We start from the raw sequence: 21971 nt of genomic DNA on the forward strand, positions 1-21971 counted from the left end.
TCAGAAAAAGCAAGGTGAGAAGAAGATGAAAGACAAACCAATAAAATATAAATGATGTACCAGGAAACTGTGTCCTAGAGGCCTTACGAAGAAAGTATTTACCATAAATTTTTTTGAATTGTGACAAATACAAAGAATAGAAAAATTAAAAAGGAATAAAAACACATTGCTCAAAGACTAGGTATTTCTTATATTAATTTCGTATATTCAGATACTTAATAATAGAATCTACATATTAATAGGCAAAATTGTCTCCCCCTTTTATCTACTGTTACCTTGAGAAAGAAAACAGGAAAGAAACGGGAATGAGGTGAGGAAACAGATCAAAAAGGACCCAAAAAATCCTTCCCAGGAGCAAAAGCAAAGCACTACCCCTGTTCCACTAAAATAAGTATTCCTGCAAGTAATATATACAAACAAAAATCTTGACAATGAAAGCAAATTTTCTCTTATAATTTATAGAAATTTATTCCTGGGGCGCCTGGGTGGCGCAGTCGGTTAAGCGTCCGACTTCAGCCAGGTCACGATCTCGCGGTCCGTGAGTTCGAGCCCCGCGTCAGGCTCTGGGCTGATGGCTCGGAGCCTGGAGCCTGTTTCCGATTCTGTGTCTCCCTCTCTCTCTGCCCCTCCCCCGTTCATGCTCTGTCTCTCTCTGCCCCAAAAATAAATAAAAAAAAAAAACAAAAAAAAAAACGTTGAAAAAAAAAAGAAATTTATTCCTAAAATTTCACAAATAACTACATATAATAACAAAGGAACTTATAAGAATGCATATTTACCAAGTAAGCCATTCATAAATTCATAGATAACACCATAAAAATATATTTATTAAAACAAATTAATGATGAGAAATTGTGAGATTTATGACATATACGAAACTATAATCATATTACTGGGAAGTACCATGAAATTCTTTTTCACGATATATCGAAAGATAGCTTTGTTGAAGATTTCTAAATTCTATAACCACTTGTAATTATATACATTTTAAGGTTTATTTATTTATTTTGAGAGAGAGAGTGCAAGTGAGGGACAGGTAGAGAGAGGCAAAGAGGAAGAATCCCAAGCAGTCTTTGCGTCAACATTGCAAAAGAGTCCGATGCAGGGCTGGAATTCACAAACTGTGAGATCATAACCTGAGCCAAAGTCGGATGCTTAATCAACTGAGCCACCAAGGTGCACCTGTAACTATACTTTTTAATTATAATAAGCTATAGTAGAAATCTGACCATAACAGAGATGTAGTTCTTAAGAGGAGGAGCTGCAGTGGACAGAAGAAAAGGTGGATCCCTATACTCACTCCAAAATAAAATTCATTGAAAAAAAAAATAAAACCATGAAAGTATTAGAAGAAAAGACAGAGAGATGGTTTTATAATCCTGAGGTAGAAAAGTACTTTTTAAGAATGCCTGGAGATCAGAAAACTAGAAATTAAGAAATGATGTCAATTACATGTAAATTAAATACCTTAGTAGGTCAAAACTCATGATAAACAAAACTTGGACAAACTGGTACGAAGTATTTTCTGAACGAGCAAGCTTTGTACATCATTACACATATATTAGAGTGCATAAAGAGTATACAGACACATTCAAAAGATTAATAAACAGATACTGCAATAGAAATGTGAGCAAGTGTAAGAACAGGAAAATCACAAATAAAAATTGTCAACAAACACAAAAAGATGTCCAACTCCACTAAATAAACAGAGCCATATTTAAAAACTGCTTAGACTGGCAAAGACTACAAAGAATAATTAATATTCTGCAGATGTAATAAACACTCTTATACTGTTCATGGGAGTATGAACCGGTACTAATTTCCTGGGAAGTAAATCTACAGTTTTCAGCAAAATGTAATACATAATACCCAGTAAATCTATTTTTAGAAATGTTTTACTTATTTTTTGAGAGAGCACAGGCAGGGGAGGGGCAAAGAGAGAGGGGAACAGAGGATCTAAAGCAGGCTTTGTGCTGACAGGATGACAGCAGTGAGCCTTGTGTGGGGCTTGAACTCGTGAACCACAAGATCATAACCTGAGCTGAAGTCAGATGCTCAACTGACAGTCACCCAGGTGCCCCTCCAGTAAATCCATTTTTATGCATTCATTATTCTGATATACTTGCATAAATAACATATACACAAGGATTTTTAGTACCATAATCCAAGACAGCTGGAAGCCAGAAACCTAACTATCAATATGAGACTGGTTAAGATTTCAAGATCTACTACAAAGCTACAGTAATCAAAACAATATGTTACTGGCACATAAAGAGACACACAAGCTTCCAGTTATAGAATGAATATGTCAAGGGAGTAAAAGGCACAGCGGGCAGAATACAGTCGATGATATTGTAACAGCGTTACATGGTGACAGATGGTAGCTACACTTGTGGAGAGCATAGAATACTATAGAGAAGAGCTGGATCACTATGTTGTACACCTGAAACTAATGTAACATTGTGTGTCACCTATAGGCAAATTAAAATATTTGAGAGAGCAGAAGCAGGGGAGTGACAGAGGGAGAGGGAGAGAGAGAGAATCTTAAGCAGGCTCCATGCCCAGTATAGAGCCTGACATGGGACTCAAGCTCACAATGGTGAGATCATGACCTCAGCTGAAATCAACAGTAAGATGCTTAACTGACTGAGCCCTCCAGGCATCCCTCAAATAAAAAAAAAATTTAAAAACGAGACTGGGTAGGGGTGCCTGCAGGGTACAGTCAGTTAAGCCTCTGACTCTTGATTTCGGCTCAGGTCATGATCCCATGGGTTTGAGCCCCGCATCGGGCTCTGCGCTGACTGCATGGAGCCTGCTTTCGATCCTCTCCCCTCCTCTCTGCCCCTCCCCTGCTTGTACTCTCTCTCAAAATAAGTAAACTTGAAAAAATGGGACTGGTTAAATAAATACGGCATATCAAGAATTATAAAAGTACTGTATGTATGTACTATACAAATACACTAGAAAAATAATGTTATGGAGCTGTTACAAAGATTAAGACAGGGGTGTCTACGTGGCTCAGTCAGTTAAGTGTCTGACTCCTCATTTCGGTGCATGTCATGATCTCACGGATTTTTTGGTTCAAGCCCTGTGCTGGGCTCTACACCATGAGTGAACTAACAGTGTGGACCCTGCTTGGGATTTTCCCTCTCCTCTCTCTCTGCCCTTCCCCTGCTCACACACAGTCTCTCTCTCTCTCTCAAAATAAGTAGACTTAAAAAAAAAAGATTAAGACAAATTAATACAAAGCAACATGGGAAAAGAAACTTAAATCAGTTTAATAACCTGAATTTCATAAATGTATGGTAAATGCATATTAACATATACATAATATTAATTAATAAAGTACTTAATGGGAATGCCAGGTATGGTTTTTCTGATGTCTTATACACATTAACTAATTTAATCTTCATAACATTCCCATTTTATTGATAAGGAAATAAAGAATTATTTGCCCAAGATCACAATTTATAAGCAGCAGAACCTTAATCACTAGGTTACATTATTCATTTAAACTGGATGAAGGCGCTTTAAATTTATTCCCATTTTTAGCAGTCTCACCAAACAACACATGAAAAAAGGAGAACAAAAAACCCAACATCTTCATAATATAAGAAACTGTAAGAAAATGAAATTACAATCACAAAGCAAACTACCAAACAGTTATTAGCACCATGTATTCTGTGATGATGGAAATGTTCTTTATCTATGCTATCCAGTACAGTAGCCAATAGCCACATGTAGTTACTGAGCACTTGGAATGTGGGCAAGTACATAAACAAGGGGTGGTGTGAATGAGGAATTAACATTTTTATTAATTTTAACTAATTTAGGTTTAAATAGCCACATGTGACTAAAGGCTATTGTACTGGATAGCAAAGATCTAGACTACTCTGGAGGGAGAGGAGTACACTGATAGCCAACACATGTGGCCTTGACTTTGGGCATAATACGGGTGTTCCTCAAACTTTATCAGTCTGAAAGGCATCATTGTTTATTGCTTTTTTTCCTTTTTTTCAAATGAGGTATAATTGATGTACAGTATTATATTAATTAGTTTCTGATGTGCAACATAATGATTCAATATTGAATACACTGCAAACTGATCATCACAGTAAGTCTAGTTACTATCCATCATTCTTTGATTAAAGTAATTAGCTATAAGATTATGGGTGGGTGAGAGTAGAAAGTAGGGAAAGATCCTTATTTTATTGCCTCCATTTTAAGCCATCTGGCTGAGGGATAATGTGGATAGAATGACTAGGCAGAAGCTCATCAAGAAAACAGAAAATTTAAAAAAAAAAATTTTTTTTTTAACATTTTTATTTATTTTTGAGACAGAGAGAGACAGAGCATGAATGGGGGAGGGTCAGAGAGAGAGGGAGACACAGAATCTGAAACAGGCTCCAGGCTCTGAGCGGTCAGTACAGAGCCTGACGCGGGGCTCGAACTCACGGACCGCGAGATCATGACCTGAGCCGAAGTCGGACGCTTAACCGACTGAGCCACCCAGGCGCCCCAAGAAAACAGAAAATTGAGCAAACTTCAAATCAGCTAGGTCTAACAGACATTTACAGAACACTCTACCCAACAAAAACAAAACTTCCCCTCTTCTCAGGTATACATGGAACATTCTTCAGGACAGACCACATGAGAGGGTCAATAAATTTAAAAGGATAAAGATAATACAAATTATATTCTCCAATTACAATGGAATAAAATTAGAAATCAGTAGCAGAAAAAATTTGGGGGAAATTCACATGTACACATAAGTGAAATAAAACACTTTCTAAAAAACCAATGGATTAAATAAGAAGTCAAAGGGAAATTAGAAAATACTTTGAAATGAATGAAAATGAAGACACAACATACCAAAACTTATGGGATGCAGTTAAAACAGTACTTTCAGGGGTGCCTGGATGGCTCAGCTGGTTAAGCCTCCAACTTCGGTTCAGGGCTTGTGAGTTTGAGCCTCACGTAGGGCTCTGTGCTGACAGCTCAGAGCCTGGAGCCTGCTTCAGATTCTGTGTCTCCCTCTCTCTCTGCCCCTCCCTTGTTCATGCTCTGTCTCTCTATGTCTCAAAAAGAAAAAAAAAAAAGAAAACCAGGGATATTTATAGCTGTAAATATGTACATTATCAAAGAAGCAAGATCAATACCCTAACCTTCCACCTTAAGACACAAGAAAGAGAAAACTAAACCTAAAGCAAAAAGGAGGGAAATAATAAATGAGAGAACAGAAATATAGAAAAAATAATAATGAAACCAAAAAAGTTGGTTCTTTGAAAAAGATAACAAAACTGACAAAACTTTAGCCAAGCTGACCAAGAAAATAAAGAAGGAAGACTGAAATTAGTAGAATAAGTTAAAGAGAGGATACTACTACTGGCTTTACAAAAATAAAAAGGACTATAAAGAAATACTAGGAACGACAGGATGCTAATAAATTAGGTAAGTTAGATGAAATGGACAAATTCCTACAAAGACACAAACCACTAAAACTGATGCAAGAAGAAACAGAAAATCTGAATGACAGTAAGTGAAGAAACTGACTTACTGATAAAAAACTACCCCCCCCCCAAAAGCCTGAATGGCTTTAATAGTCAAGTCTATCAAATATATAAAGACGTATTAATGTCAATTCTTCACAAACTCTTTCCAAAAAATGGAAGAAAAGGAAACCCTTTCAAACTTATTCTATGAGACCAGTATTACTCTGATACCAAAACATCACAAGAAGGCTACAGATTAATGTATCTTATAAATATAGACACGAAAATCTTCAAAAATTTAGTAAACTGATTCCACCAACATATAATAGGAATCACATACCATGACCAAATGGAATTTACCTCAAAAATGCAAAGTTTACTTAATATCTGAAAATCAATTAGTGTGACACAGCACAGTAACACAGTGAAGACTAAAAATCATGTGATCATCTTGATAGATGCAGCAAAAGGATCTGACAAAATTACTACCCTTTCATGATAAAAACATTCAACAAACTAAGAATAGAAAGGAATTTCCTCATGATAAAAGACATCAAAAAACTCCATAGCTAACATCATACTTACTGGTGAGGGATGAATACTTTCCCCTAAGTTTACAAATAAGGTAAGAATGTCCACTCCTACCATTTCTATTAAACATTCAACTGGAGGTCCTAGCCAGGGCTATTAGGCAACAAAAAGAAATAAAAGACACCCAGATTGAGAAGGAAGAAGTAAAACTAACTCTATTTATAAATGACTTGATCTTTTATATATAAAATCCTAAAGAAATCACTGAAAAACTATTAGAACTAATAATGAGATCAGCAAGACCATTTACAAGATCAATACACAAAAATAACACTATTGCTATATACTTCAAAGAGGAACATAAGAAGTGAAATTGAGCAAACTCTACTTACAAAGGTATCCAAAAATACAATACTTGAAATAAATTTAACAAAAGAAGCATAAAACTTACACCCTGAAAACATTTATTTCCTCCACCAGGGTAGCTATAAACAAAAAGTAAGATAATAACATAGGAAGTGGAAAATCCTAGCACTCGTACACTACTGGTGTAAATGTCACTGGTGCAGCCACTTCGGAAAACAGTTTGGCAATTCCTCAAGTGGTAACAGTGTTATCATATGACCCAGCAATTCCACTCCCAACTATATACCCCAAGAGAAATGAGAACACAGGTCTGTACCAAAATTTGTCCAAGAACATTCACAGCAAGATTATTCATAATTGCTAAAAGATGGAAACAACCCAAATGTCCTCAACTGATATAGTTTCTATTTAATGTAATATTATGCCATAAAAAGGAATGAAGTATTAATACATGCAAGAACCTTAAGAACAGTTAAATGAAAGTCACTACTCATGAAAGGCCACTTTGCTTCACATATTTATGAATTCCCTTATATGAAATGCCCAGAATTGGCAAATACAGTTGACCCTTGAACAATATGGGTTTGAACTACATGGGTTCACTCATAAATGGAATTTTTTTCATGTAATATATTGGAAAATTTTTTGGAGATTTGCCACAATTTAAAAAATCTCACAGATGAACCACATAGCCTAGAAATGCCAATAAAAATTAAGAAAAAGTTAGATATTACTGTAAGAATACAGTATATAGAATATATAACATACAATGTACACATTAATCAATGTTTATGTTCTGGGTAAGGCTTCCAGTGAACACTAGGCTATTAGTAGTGAAGTTTTCAGGGAGTTACAAGTTAAACATAGATTGCGACGCTGGCACCTCTAACCCAAGGGTCAGTCGTACTAAGAGACAGAAGGCAGATTAGCGACTGCTTAGGGGCAGGCCTGAGGAGAAAGGGATATGATGGCTTTTCAAGAGTATAGTTTCTTTTTGAACCGATGATGATAACATATCACACTCACTGAGCTGGCAGAAACAGACATTTTTTTAAAAAGTGTATGTGTTGGCAAAGATATAGAGTAATTATGTAACCTGATGCAACCACTTTTGAAAACTAGTTGATATTATCTTTGGATTAAGTTGTACGTTTCTGATGTAGACATTATATTACTCTATACCAAAACTCTTGCCCATATGCACTGAGACACTTACATAAATGTTTAAAACAGCAATGTCTGGAATATGAAGAAAACTGGCAAGTATCCAAACATCCCCAGAGGAATAGTGTGTAGTCAAAAAACAGAATAATGTGTGTGTGTGAATACATATACATGAAGAAACTCAGGTATGCGTATCAGCATAGAAGAATCATACAAATGGAACGTCTGGGTGGCTCGGTCGGTTAAGCATCTGGCTTTGACTCAGGTCATGATCTCACGGTTCATGGGTTAGAGCCCTACAGTGGGCCCTGTGCTGACCAGCTCAGAGTGTGGAGGCTGCATCAGATTCTGTGTCTCACTCTCTGTCCCTCCCCTGCTTGTGCTCTATCTAATCACTCTCTCTAAAAATAAATAAATAAACTTCAAAAAAAAAAAAAAAAGAAGAATCACACAAAGATAATACTGAGCAAAAGGAGTCACAAAAACATCTGTAGTATAATTCCAGATACATAAAATTAAAAAGTTAAAGCATAACTATTTTGCTTACAGTTTGATAATGTATTAGAAAATAATATTCAGAAGTTCTACTACCAGCACACATGCTACGGAAGCATAATAATGTCTGTATCTTACCAGCCCTCTTAGGAAATCCTGTTGAAAGGAACCTCAAAGATGTAATAAGGTGTCCACTATCTACTTTTTGGCCAATAAATTTTACAGTTACTGTTGCATATGGAAGACAATGCCTAGGTTTATCTACTGGCTTTGAAAGAACATTGTATTCATAGAAGTATACCTGAAAAACAAAGGAAAAAAAACATTTTAAACTAATTAGTGTTAGCAGAATTGAATAAGCTCATATTTTAAAAAGTTATGTAACTAACTTCATGTTTGTTATTTATTCACCTGCTTCCATATACCCACTTCTCCCCACATTCTTTAACTCTAGTTTTTTTTAAGGTATAAATTTTTTCTCCCAACCACACATATTTTCTTTGGTATGTTATTAGTGTGGGCAGCAGCATAAACAGTCTGTTTTTATTTTTTCTTCTTTTTTAAAGAAAATTTTAAAATGTTTTATTTATTTTTGAGACAGAAACAGAGCGTGAGCGGGGGAGGGGCAGAGTGTGAGGGGAGAGAGGGAGACACAGAATCTGAAGCAGGCTTCAGGCTATGAACTGTCAGCACAGAGCCCAATGAAGAGCTTGAACCCATGAATGGTGAGATCATGACCTGAGCTGAAGTCGGACGTTTACCCAACTGAGCCACCCAGGTGCCCCAGAAACTATTTGTTTTTAAAAAGAGATTTTTTTCCATTAAAAGTTCAACGTTTTAGAGGTGCCTGGGTGGCTCAGTCGGTTAAGCGTTCAACTTCAGCTCAGGTCATGATCTCACGGTTTGTGAGTTCGAGCCCTGCATCTGGCTCTCTGCTGTCAGTGTGGAGTCCCCGTCAGATCTTCTGTCCCCTTCTCTCTGCCACCTCCCCTGCTCATATTCACTCTCTCAAAAAGAAAAAAAAAATTAAAAAAAGTTCAATGTTTTGCATATGCTGTTAACCCTAAGTTTTATTTGGAAGAGAAAGTTAATTAGGAAAATAATAATTGCTTGATACATTTTACATGTGGGAGCATATACATACTTCTAGAAAATTTATCTTCATTTAGTCATATAGATGATGATATGCAATGTTTACCACATATAATTTAATATTCTACAGAAGAGGAAAGGTCTACTAAGTATCTCAGCAATTTATGATGGAAAATTACTGTTTCACATGTAATGATGAACATATAAGCGTTTTCTCCTGTTGTGATTTCAAAATAGCTTGTTATAAAAAAGTTGGCATGTTTTGCAAGTTAGGAATTAATCTATGGAACAACTAAATAAAAGAAAGCAGCCACTGTATTTTGAACAAGGTTAAATGCAAATTTGGAAACTTCTTTACTACATTCCCAAATCACAAATATTAAAGAGCTTTCATTATTTATTTAATGTCTTACTATATTGAATAAAATAAGGGATTTTCATTTAATATTTCAAGAAGCTGTTTTAAGTTGTGTATCATATAGTGTGAAGCATGTCACTTTCAAGTAGTCACATGAACCCAAAAGTTAACATACTGCTGAATTGCAGGCTTGTAACTCAATGGCATCTTTCAGAGAAGGTATACTTCTTGACATGTGGCAATCAAAGTTAGGAGAAGGATCCAAAGAAACTTTGTTTTTATCCAATGAAGGCCGAATTTTCTTCACTTTTCCAAAGAGAACCTAAAAAAAAGGCAAAAAGCAGGTCATAAAAATATATTAGAACATTTTAAACTCCCATACAGAACATAAATTAAAGCCGTCTTTTTTAAGGGAAGAAATACAAATGGATAATCCATATCCCACATGAATAAGATGACTTACTGTATTCATATCAATTCCCCTTCTAAATTAAACTTAGGACTATAATACCTGTAATTAAAATTTTAGAAAACCTATTTGTAGAAATGAATTTTAGTCTAAAAACTTATTTGGAATACTAACAAACAACAGCCCAGAAAATTTCAAAAAAATGTTTTTAGAAGAAAGTTTTGGGTCAGAGGTAACAGAATTATGGAACAGGGCAGGCGACTTGCACTTCAAAGGTATTAAATATATTTAAAATTTTTTTTAATATTTACCTATTTTCGACAGAGTGAGAGAGAAAGCATGAGCGGGGAGGCACAGAGAGAGAGGGAGACAGAGGATCCAAAGTGGGCTCTCTGCTGACATGGGGCTCGAACCCACGAAATGTGCGATCATGACCTGAGTCAAAGTTGGACGCTTAACCCACTGAGCCACCCATGTGCCTCAGTATTAAGTATTTTTTTTAAAGGATGGTATTACCACAAAAAAAGGCAGTGGGGAAAAAGAACAAAATAAAAAGCCCCAGGTAAGTCCAAGCATCTATAAAAATACAGTATAATGTTAAAAGTACCATTTGAAATAAGTGAAATGAAAACATATAATAAATAAGTATAAAACAATTGAAAGAATTAAATTACCTTAACATATACACCAAAATAAATGCCAAACCGGTTAAATATTTAAATAATGCAAACACTGTAGAAAGTCAGTATTTATCTAATCTCAAAGTGAGAATTATTTTCTAAGCATATGTGCCATGAATCCATAAACCTAAAACATAAAACTGTAAAATAGTACAAAACATTTGTACATCAAAAACAAATGAGTATACTAAAAGACAACCTACTGAGTGGGGGAAAATATTTGCATGTAACATACCCGATAAAGGATTAGTATCCAAAATATATAAAGAACTTCTAAAATTCAACCCCCAAAAAACAAACAATCCAGTTAAAAAATGGGCAGAAGATGTGAACAGACATTCCAAAGAAGACATACACATGGCCAACAGATACATCAAAAAATGCTCACATCACTCATCATCAGTGAAATGAAAATCAAAACTACAAGATATTAACTCACACGTCAGAATGGCTAAAATCAAAAACACAAACAACAACAGGTGTTGGCAAGGATGCCAACCCTCTTAAACTGTTGGTGGGAATGCAAATGGGTACAGCCACTCTTGAAAGCAGTATGGAGGTTCCTCAGAAAGTTAAAAATAGAACTACCCTATAATCCAGCAATTTCATTATTAGGTATTTACCCAAAGAATTAAAAAAAGACTGATTCAAAGGGATATGTGCACCCTGATGTATAGAGGCATTATCTACAATAGACAAATCATGGAAAGAGCTCAAATGTGCATCGACTAATGAATGAATAAAGAAGAGGAGGTGTACACACACACACACACACACACACACACACACACACAGAGGAATATTACTCAGCCATAAACAAGAATGATATCTTGCTATTTGCAATGATATGGGTAGAGCTAGAGAGTATTATACTAAGTGAAATAAGTCAAAGAAAGACAAATAGTATATGATTTCACTCATATGTAGAATTTAAGAAAACAAAAATGACCATGGCGGGGGGGGGGGGGGGGAAGGAAAGACAAGAAACGGACTCTTTTTTAAAAAAAATGTTTAGTTTTATTTATTTATTTATTTTGAGAGAGAGAGAGACAGAGAGAGTGAACAGGGGAGGAGCAGAGAAAGAGGGAGAGAGACAATCCCAAGCAGGCTCTGTGCTGTCAGCTTGGAGCCCGGTGTGGGGCTCAATTCCATGAACTATGAGATCATGACCTGAGCCGAAACCAAGAGTCAGACACTTAAATTGACTGAGCCAGCCAGGTGCCCCCAGACTCCTACCTATAGAGAACAAACTGATGGTTACCAGAGTGGAGGTGGGTGGGAGGATGGGTTAAATAGGTGGTGGGGATTAAGGAGCATGAGCATTAAGGAGTGCTCATGTGGTGAGCACTGGCTGTTGCATGGAAGTTGTTGAATCACTAAATGGTACACCTGAAACTAACATTACACTGTATGTTAACTAAATGGAATTTAAATAAAAACTTTTAAAAAATGGGCAAAAGACATGAACAGACTTTTCTCCAAAGAAGACATACAGGTAGCTAAAAGACAGATGAAAAGATGCTCAACATCACTCATAACCAGGGCAATACAAATCAAAACCACAAGGAGATATCACCTCACAACTGTCAGAATGGTTAAAATAAAAAACTCAAGAAACAACAAGTGCTGGTGCGGATGTGGAGCAAAAGGAATCCTCGTGCACTGTTGGTGGGAATACAAACTGATGAAGCCATTCTGGAAAACAGTATAGAGGTTCCTCAAAAAATTAAAAATAGACCTACCCTATGATCCAGCCATCACACTACTGGGCATTTACCCAAAAAATATGAAAACACTAATTCAAAGGGATATATGCACCCTTATTCTATAGCAGTATTATTTATAACAGCCAAACTATGAAGCAGCCCAAGTGTCCATTGAAAGATGAATGGGTAAAGAAGATGCGGTATATAATCATATACAATGGAATAGTATCAGCCATTAAAAAGCATGAAATCTTGCCATTTGCAACAACATGGATGAATCTAGACAGTATAATGCTAAATGAAATAAGCCAGTCAAAGAAAGATACCAAAGAACTTCACTCACATGTGGAATTTAAGAAACAAAACAAATGAACAAAGGGAAAAAAGAGACAGGCATTTGGCTGGCTCAGTTGGTAGAACATGCAACTCTTGACCTCAGGGTCATGAGTTCAAGCCCCATATTGGGTGTGGAGTCTAGTTAAAAAAAAGAGAGAGGAAGGCAAACCAAAAAACAGACTCTGGGGGTGCCTGAGCGACTCAGTTAAGCGTCTCACTTCGGCTCAGGTCCTAATCTCCTGGTCTGTGGGTTTGAGCCCCACATCAGGCTCTGTGCTGACAGCTCAGAGCCTAGAGCTTGCTTTAGATTCTGTGTCTCCCTCTCTCTCTGCCCCTCTCCCACTCATGCTCTGTCTCTCTCTCAAAAACAAATGAACGTAAAAAAAAATTAAAAAAAAAAAACCACCCCAGACTCTGAACTATAGAGAATAGATGGTTACAAGTGGGGAGGTGGCGGGGGGGGGGGGGGGGGGTTGGTGAAATAGGTGAAAGGGATTAAGAGTACACTTACCTTGATGAGAACTGAATAATATATGAAACTTATGAATGACTATATTGTACAGCTTAAACTAATATAACACTGTATGGTTTTCATACATACATACATACATAGTTAATTTCCAGTATGTATACTGGAATATGTATACATACATAGTTAATTTCCAGTAACTATACTGGAATTAAAATTAAAAAATTAAAAATAAAATATCACTGTTTACCAACAAATCTTAAGGATTCTTAATTAATTAATTAATTTTATATAAAGAGAGCACACAAGTGGGGGAGAGCAACAGAGGGAGGGAGGGAGGGAGGGAGGGAGGGGGAGAGAGAGAGAGAGAGAGAGAGAGAGAGAGAGAGAGAGAAATCCCAAGCAGTCTCCACGCTCAGCATGGAGCCCAACATGGGGCTTGATCCCATGACCCTGGGATCATGACCTGAGCTGAAATCAAGAGTTGGATGCTCAACTGACTGAGCCACCCAGGTGCCCTGGGAAATATATTTTAATAATAATTTATAGATAGCATATGTCATAGTAAATTTTATAGATCAATTTGGCTAGGGTATAGTGTCTGGATGTTTGATTGAACATTAGTCTAGATGCTGCTATGAAGGTATTTTGTTGAGATGATAAAAAAATTCCCAGATGAAAAATCAGTTCACTTTAAGTACATTACCCTGGATAATTTGGGTGAGCCTTATTTAATTGGCTAAAGGCCTTAAGAGTAAAAAGGGAAGTGTCTCAGAGAAGAAATTTTTCATCAAGACTTCAGCATAGAAATCTTGCCTTATGGATTTCATACCTGCCAGCCCAGAAATTGTGAATCAATTCCTTTATGTATAAAACATATACATAAGACTAAGATGTAGCATATACACAATATATTAATATATTAATTTGGATCAGGGAAGATATTGGCATTGAGTAGGATATACAAAGAAACATTTATGTGGTCATGTATGGAAAACAAAACAAGTATAAAATTTAAAAAAACGAATACAATTAACTGATAAAAGGTGGATGAACATATAATTCATATGACAAAAAGTATACATTTTATTTGAAGTCAGGAATTCAAGGGGTGCCTGGGTGGCCCAGTCAGTTAAGTGTCCAACTCTTGATTTTGGCTCAGGTCATCATCTCATAGTCATGGGAATGAGCCCTGTGTTGGGCTCTGTACTTAGCGTGGAGTCTACTTGGCAATCTCTTTCTCTGCCCCACTTCTGCTCTCTCTCTCTCTCAAAATAAATAAATAAACGTTTAAATTCAGCAATTCTAGGGGCGCCTGGGTGGCGCAGTCGGTTGAGCGTCCGACTTCAGCCAGGTCACGATCTCGCGGTCTGTGAGTTCGAGCCCCGCGTCAGGCTCTGGGCTGATGGCTCGGAGCCTGGAGCCTGTTTCCGATTCTGTGTCTCCCTCTCTCTCTGCCCCTCCCCCGTTCATGCTCTGTCTCTCTCTGTCCCAAAAAATAAATAAAAAAAAAAAAATGTTGAAATTCAGCAATTCTATTATTGTTATTTTTTAATATAATAATACATTCATTCATAATTTAAAAAACTAAATATAATGTGGTATCCTGCATTTGGGTACTAGAAGAGAAGAAAAACAATAGAAAAACTGGCAAAAGGTAGTCTGTAGCCTAGTTAACGGTACTGTACCAATGTTAGTCTCTGTTAGTCTTTTTATTTTATTATTTTTAACTTTTACTTTTTTACTGAAATATAATTGACAAATACAGTATTAGTTTCTTAGTTTTGACAAATGTGTCATAGTGATGTGAAATGCTAACAATAGGGGGATGCTGAGTGAACTGTGTACAGGAACTTTCTGTATTTTCTTTGTAACTTTTCTGTACATTTAAATTTATTATAAATTGGAAAAGTTTATTTTTTAAAAAAGAAAACATTAAGTGATAAAATATTGTCCAGAGAAAAGCCTAGCTCACACAATATGCTTTAATGAATTGATAATGTCTACAAATCAACTAGAAAAAAAAGAAAACACCAAAACGGCAAAGGATATAGCCAACTCACTAAATATTATTAATGAATATATGCAGAATGTTTAAACTCAGCAGTGACTGCAAAAATAACTGAATCATCAATGAGAAACTATTACATATAAGACTGGCAAAGACTTTTTTAAAAAAGTATACTATATATAACAGATGTTCTGACACACTGTGGATAGAAATGTCAATCAGTACAACCTTTCTCAGGATAACTGGGCATTACATATCAAAAGCTTTTACAGCTCCTAATCTTATTCCTAGGTAGGAATTAACCAATTAATTCACAGCAAATAATCATAGGCATAAAAATATACCTACAAGGATGATCAAAGTAGTACATAAAACACACACACACACAAAAGCAAGTAACTTATATCCCCAAATTTTAAAATTTGTTGTGCAAATAATGGTAAGGCTATATAGTAGAATACTGGGTAGTTATTCAAAAGGTTATTAGAGAAAAATACTTATTTAATGCAATTAAAAATGTTTACCTTATAATCAGTGAAAAAAGTGATATAGTATGTAAAGAATACATTTTAATTACAATTATACATGCATATTTGCACACATAAACAGAAGACTAGGTATAGATATACAAGAAAATTAACTGGTTATTAATGAGTTCTTTGGAGCTTCTTAGTATGCACCAGATTTTCTAAAGTCAGGATGTATTGTTTTAATATAAAAATAAATTATGCTTTATTAATTTGATAATATTCGAGGCCTAAGCACATAAGGAATTATTCCAAAGGAAGCATTGGTTTTATGTGTACACACATCCTATATTACAAATCTGAGGATCCTGACTACCTACTCTGAATTTAGTAGTCCTGGCAAAGCTAAATTTAACCATAAAAGTCTATCTTAACCAATTTGTTGATGCTTAAGATTTGGAAAGACTTATTTTTTTCAATTTTGAGTAATTTTAGACTTTCAGAAAAGTTGCTAGTTTTGAAACTAGTTCAGAGGTCCTATATATACGTGTATCCAGTTTTTCCAAATGTTTTTTTTTTTTTTTAAAGTTTATTTATTTTTGAGACAGAGAGAGACAGAGCATGAATGGGGGAGGGTCAGAGAGAGGGAGACACAGAATCTGAAATGGGCCCCGGGCTCTGAGCTGTCAGCACAGAGCCCGAAGCGGGGCTCAAACTCACGGACCGTGAGATCGTGACCTGAGCCGAAGTCGGACGCTTAACCGACTGAGCCACCCAGGCGCCCCAGTTTTTCCAAATGTTAAACCTTAAATAAACATGGCAAAACTAAACACTGCTATGTTGTAATCTGCAATTAATGTAACACTGTGTCAACTATACTTCAATTAAAAAATAAAACAAAAAGAAATTAACATTGTGTAATACTATTAACTAAAAGAGTAGGAATTTAGTGGGGCACCTGGGTGGCTCAGCTGGTTAAGTGTTTGGCTCAGGTCATGATCTCACAGTTTGTGAGTCTGAGCCTCACATCAGGCTCTGTGCTGACAGTGAAGAGCCTGCTTAGGATTCTCTCTCTGTCCCTCTCTCTCTGCCCCTTCTGTGCTCTCTGTCTCTCTCTCAAAAATAAATAAATAAAAACTTAAAAAAAATTAACAGTAGGAATTTAGTAACTTTAGCTTAAGTCAGAATTCTGTAACCAATGTTTTGTGAAAAAAACACTTAAAGCACTGTGGTATTAATTATGGTCTAAACAAGAGGAAGAAAGAGAAAAGCGTCATTTAAGACAGAGAAAAAAATAAAGACAAAGATGATACAGGCTGAATTTGCTTACTTGGGAGTTTTGTTTTATGCTGCATACCCAACTAAAGTCAGAAATAGGGGAAAATTTCAAATGACGATGATGACAATAATATACGTATGATTTATTTTATATAATGCAACTTAAGAACACTAATAATTCAGACTGAAAGGAGAATATGTCTGGGTCAATTTAAAGCAACTAAATATAACATTTAGTATTTGTTTTATGCTACCTACCTTAAAAATTATAATACTTTCTACAGTAATGCTTTTACTGTGAGCATAATTCAAAGCAATGTCAACATGTCTAAATACATAAATTCCAAGAAGAGGATTTCCTAATATCTTGAATGTAGATGCTCTGGTACTTATCCCATTTTGATATATTTCAGCCACATCATTCTGAGTAAGTGCTAAAAAGCAGAAATGTTCTTCAAGTTCTCTGCCATGTCTTCCACTCTCACGCATCTCTGACCTAAAGCAAAACAAACTGTGTGTAAGTTAAGTGAGAATATTGACAGAATTTTCAAGGAGAAAATAAACATTTCGACTTACTGCAGTTACAAAGCAAGAGAATCACTGATAACATTCAGAAGCACCACTATTCTGGGGCGCCTGGGTGGCTCAGTCGGCTGAGTGTCCGAGCTCGGCTCAGGTCATGATCTCACGGTCTATGGGTTTGAGCCCTGCGTTGGGCTCTGTGCTGACAGCTCAGAGCCTGGAGCCTGCTTTAGATTCTGTGTCTCCCTCTCTCTCTGCCCCTCCCCTGCTGGCACTCTGTCTCTCAAAAATAAACATTTAAAAAAAGAATTTAAGAAGCACCACTATTCTATTGTAACAAGTTAGGCTGAAAATCATCTAAGGAAAGAATTCATGAAGTAGATAACTACTCATCCAGGATTATGGACTACATTCCGTATAGCCCAGTGATAATAAGGGCTAACATTTCTTGAATGCTGCTAATATGCCCAATATGTTAAGACTTAACTTTTACATGCATTTTCGTAATTTTTTTCTGAACCCTTGAGCAATTGACTATTGTTATTTTTTAATTGCTGCTGTTATGCCCATTTTTTCCCTAGTCTCCCTAGCCCCTGTTATACTCATTTTAAAAATGAGGAATATGAAGTTCAGAGAATTAAACTTGCCAAAGCAGCAAGATGACAGAGTTGCAATTATATATGGGAACTCTTGTCTGTTAAGTTCCAGAGCTCAGAGTCTCACCTATTTGTGCTATGGATGAAAGAACATACATTTTTCTTTTTTTATAAAGATTCTTTAACATGCATTTCCTAAGTACATATAGAGACACATGTATGGTAAATTATTAGGGACATTCTCTATTTCTCAGGGATTCATATAACAGCTGGAAAAAATAATCTAGGATTTGATTATAGTGTACTCCTATCACAGAAGAAAATTATGAATCCTACTCAAAACTGATTGTAATCTTAAGTACATACATTTTTTTTAATAATTTTTTAATTTTTAAATTCATTTTTGAGAGAGAGAGAGACAGACAGAGTGTGAGCTGGGCAGGGGCAGAGAGAGAGGGGGACACAGAATCGGAAGCAGGCTCCAGGCTCTGAGCTGTCAGCACAAAGCCCGACGTGGGGCTTAAACTAATGAACCACGAGATCATGACCCGAGCCAAAGTCAGGCGCCTAACCCACTGAGCCACCCAGGTGCCCCTGAAGTATATACATTCTTGCAATTTTGACTGTACTCTGCAACAAGAACTACTTAAACATAGAAAACTTGTATCTCCCAATTGGCAGATTCGAAAGGGAATTTTATATGGCTTGTTCAGATGTAGCAGCAGCAACAACTGCCAAGTCAGGTGATATAAAAAAGAGGTTTGATCACTAGAATAGAATGGAAGTGGGATTCCAAATGATCATCACAGTGGAGAACCTCAGAACCTAAAAAGTAATGTGTATACCACAAAAAGAAAATTATTCTTGAATACCACATGCTCCCAACAGTTCTCTGGAATGGCACTCACAGAGTCTGTACAAAGTATACCAAGCACACTGGCATATTGATGTTGATTTTATTTGTATGAATAACTGTTTACATTACACAGGACCAGAAAACACATGGCAACAGTTACAAGCAAGACTGACTGATTATATCATGACCACTCTGTCCCAGGCCCTGGAAATGGCAACCTTAACTTTCAACTCCATGTATCATCATCTCCTGCTCTTGCTTTCAACTTGATATCAGTAGATTCTATGAAACACTAAGATCTCCATGTTGATAAGGTTTAATTCTCACAGAAGAATTATTTTTTTGTTTTCCCAATTTCTCAACTGGTTTTTCCTAGAATCTGGAACATCATAAGCTTTCTGAGCATACCTAGAAGGAATTCCCACATGGGCGTACTAACAACAACAGCACAAAGGATGGGAGGAAGGAAGGAAATGTTCATTGTTGCAAGGTTCTTAACACTACACACAAATATAACGTTATATGAAGGTATACCGCGTAAATCCTAGAGCAGGGTTTCGCAGAAGTGGCACACACCATTGACATTTTGGGTCGAATAATTCTTTGTGTTACCTAGTCATCGTATCAGCTTAACATTATATCCTCTTAAAGGTCTGACTAAAATGTAAAAATATAACCTAGTAAAGATTTGACCCAGGACTCTAAAAACCTTTATAAAGTAGAAAATATTCCCAAGTTTTGTATTTGTTATTTTTTTATTGTTGTTTTTTATTTTAGAGAGAGAGGGGGAGAGAGAGAATCATAAGCAGGCTCCACGTTTGACATGGGGCTTAATCCCATGACCTTGGGATCATGACCTGAGCCGAAATCAAGAGTCAGACGTTCAACTGACTGAGCCACTGAGGCCCCACTTGTATTAGTTATAATACTGATAAATACTTCCTTGTTTTCAATACATGTTTTCAAAATTACATTTGAAAAACATTTAGGATTACATATGATTTAGATAAAGGTGAGCAATAGAAAATTAGTCTATAGAAGTTTTTTAAAAATAATTTAATTCCACTGTAGTTTATAGTGCTGTATTAGTTTCAGCTGTACAATATAGCGATTCATAAATTTCATGTATTACTCAGTGTTCATCAAGATAAGTGTACTCATTTAAAAATGTTTATTTATTTATTTTGAGAGAGTATATGTGCACACATGCGTGCATGTCGGGGAGGGTCAGAGAGAGGGGTAGGGGAGACAATCTCAAGCAGGCTCCACACTCAGTGTGCAGCCTGACGCAGGGCTTGATCTCACAACCACAAGATCATGACCTGAGTCGAAATCAAGAGTCGGACATTTAACTGACCAAGCCACCCAGGCACCTCAGATGAGTGTTCTCTTAATTTCCTTCGCCTATTTCACCCATCCCCCCACCACCTCCCCTCTGGTTTTTGTTCTCTATAGTTCAGAGTCTGTTTTTTGGTTTGTCTTTTTTTTTTATTTGTTTCTTTGTTTTATTTCTTAAATTCCACATTATGAATGAAATTCTATGGTACCATTTCTCTGACTTGACTTAATTTGCTTAGCTTTATACTCTCTAGATCCATCCATGTTGCTGCAAATGTAAGACTGCACTCTTTTGGCTGAGTAATATTCCATTGTATATACACCATATCTTGTTTATCCACTCATCTTTCAATGGATACTTGGGCTGCTTCCATAGTTTGGTTGTTGTAAGCAATAAGCAAAGGCTGCATATACCCATCTGAATTAATGTTTTCCTATTCTTTGGGTAAATACCTAGTAGTGCAATTGCTGGATTGTAGGGTAGGTCTATTTGTAACTTTCTGAGGAACCTCCATACAATTTTTTCAGAGTGGCTGCATCAATTTACATTCCCACCAACAGTGCAAGAGGGTTCCCCTTTCTCCACATCCTTGCCAACACCTGTTTCTTGTGTTGTTGATATTAGCTATTCTGATAGGTGTGTGGTGATATCTCAATTGTAGTTTTGATTTGCATTTCCTGGATGATAAGTGATGTTGACCATCTTTTCATCTGTCTGTTGGCCAGCTATATGTCCTCTTTAGAGAAGTGTCTGTTCATGTGTTCTGCCCATTTTTAAATTGGATTATTTATTTTTCCAGTGTCTTTAGAAGTTTTTTAAAAGGCTGGTTCTTCAGAGTTATCAGACACTAGGAGCTATGTCAATTTATTAAATGACAGAAGCTCTGAGTCTCAAGACTTCCATTTCAAATACCACAGGTTAAATAAATTTGAATAGTCTTTTGTGTTTGTAGTAACATGTAATCAAATAAGAATATAAAGATCTAATACATACAACGTGACTTATTACTGAGAGAGAGAAGCTGAAGAGACCCCATTTTTTTAAATGTTTATTTATTTTTGACAGAAAGAGAGAGACAGAGCATGAGTGGGGGAGGGGCAGAGGGAGAGGGAGACACAGAATCCGAAGCAGGCTCCAGGCTCGGAGCTGTCAGCACAGAGCCCGATGTGGGGCTCGAACTCACAAACTGTGAGATCAAGACCTGAGCCGAAGTCAGACACTCAACTGACTGAGCCACCCAGGCGCCCCATGAGACCCCATTTTTAGAAAGGATCTGCCTCTGCTGTTTTTCTGCGAGGCCCCATTTACTCATGTTCTATATTTTTGCATCTCAATAAACCAAAGAAGCTATGTTCCCACCCTAAGTGGGAAACAAGAAGGTTAATCATTCTAGGAGTTTTGTCCTAGGCCCCCAAACATCTGATTACATCTGAGACTCAGATCCTAAACACGTTCCAGGACATTAGCTTCAAACAAACCTTCGCCAAATTTTGGCATCAAAATCCTTACCTTTGGGGTGCCTGGGTGACTCAGTTGGTGAAGTGTCTGACTCTTGGTTTTGGCTCAGGTCATGACAATTGGTGAGTTCAAGCCCCACATCGGGCTCTGTGCTGGCGGTGTGGAGTCTGCTAGGGATTCTCTCTCTCCCTCTCTGCCCCTCCCCTGCTTGTGCTCTGTCTCTCTCTCAGAATAAATAAACACATAAAAAAAAAATCCTTACCTTCGATGATCAGAAAATAACACCTATTATTCACCTGTCACTTGCCTTTGATTAAATCCTACCCTGGACTCCTGTAAGAAAATA

At 36.5% G+C, this 21971-nt stretch overlaps 1 protein-coding gene across 10 annotated transcripts in view; it reads right to left on the reverse strand.

Annotated features, from left to right (window-relative positions):
- The window catches only part of TEX15 (testis expressed 15, meiosis and synapsis associated), a 100187-nt gene that overhangs the window by 18837 nt on the left and 59379 nt on the right, over positions 1-21971 (reverse strand). For all 10 annotated transcript variants that reach the window (XM_042934463.1, XM_042934461.1, XM_042934462.1 and 7 more), the window contains 3 exons: positions 17113-17350; positions 9674-9820; positions 8187-8349 (listed from right to left, as the gene is read on the reverse strand). In XM_042934463.1, coding sequence (XP_042790397.1) covers positions 8187-8349; positions 9674-9820; positions 17113-17350 — 548 coding nt within the window. The remainder of the gene's footprint in view (positions 1-8186; positions 8350-9673; positions 9821-17112; positions 17351-21971) is intronic.

This window comes from Panthera leo, chromosome B1, assembly GCF_018350215.1.
Source record: "Panthera leo isolate Ple1 chromosome B1, P.leo_Ple1_pat1.1, whole genome shotgun sequence".
Taxonomy (NCBI): domain Eukaryota; kingdom Metazoa; phylum Chordata; class Mammalia; order Carnivora; family Felidae; genus Panthera; species Panthera leo.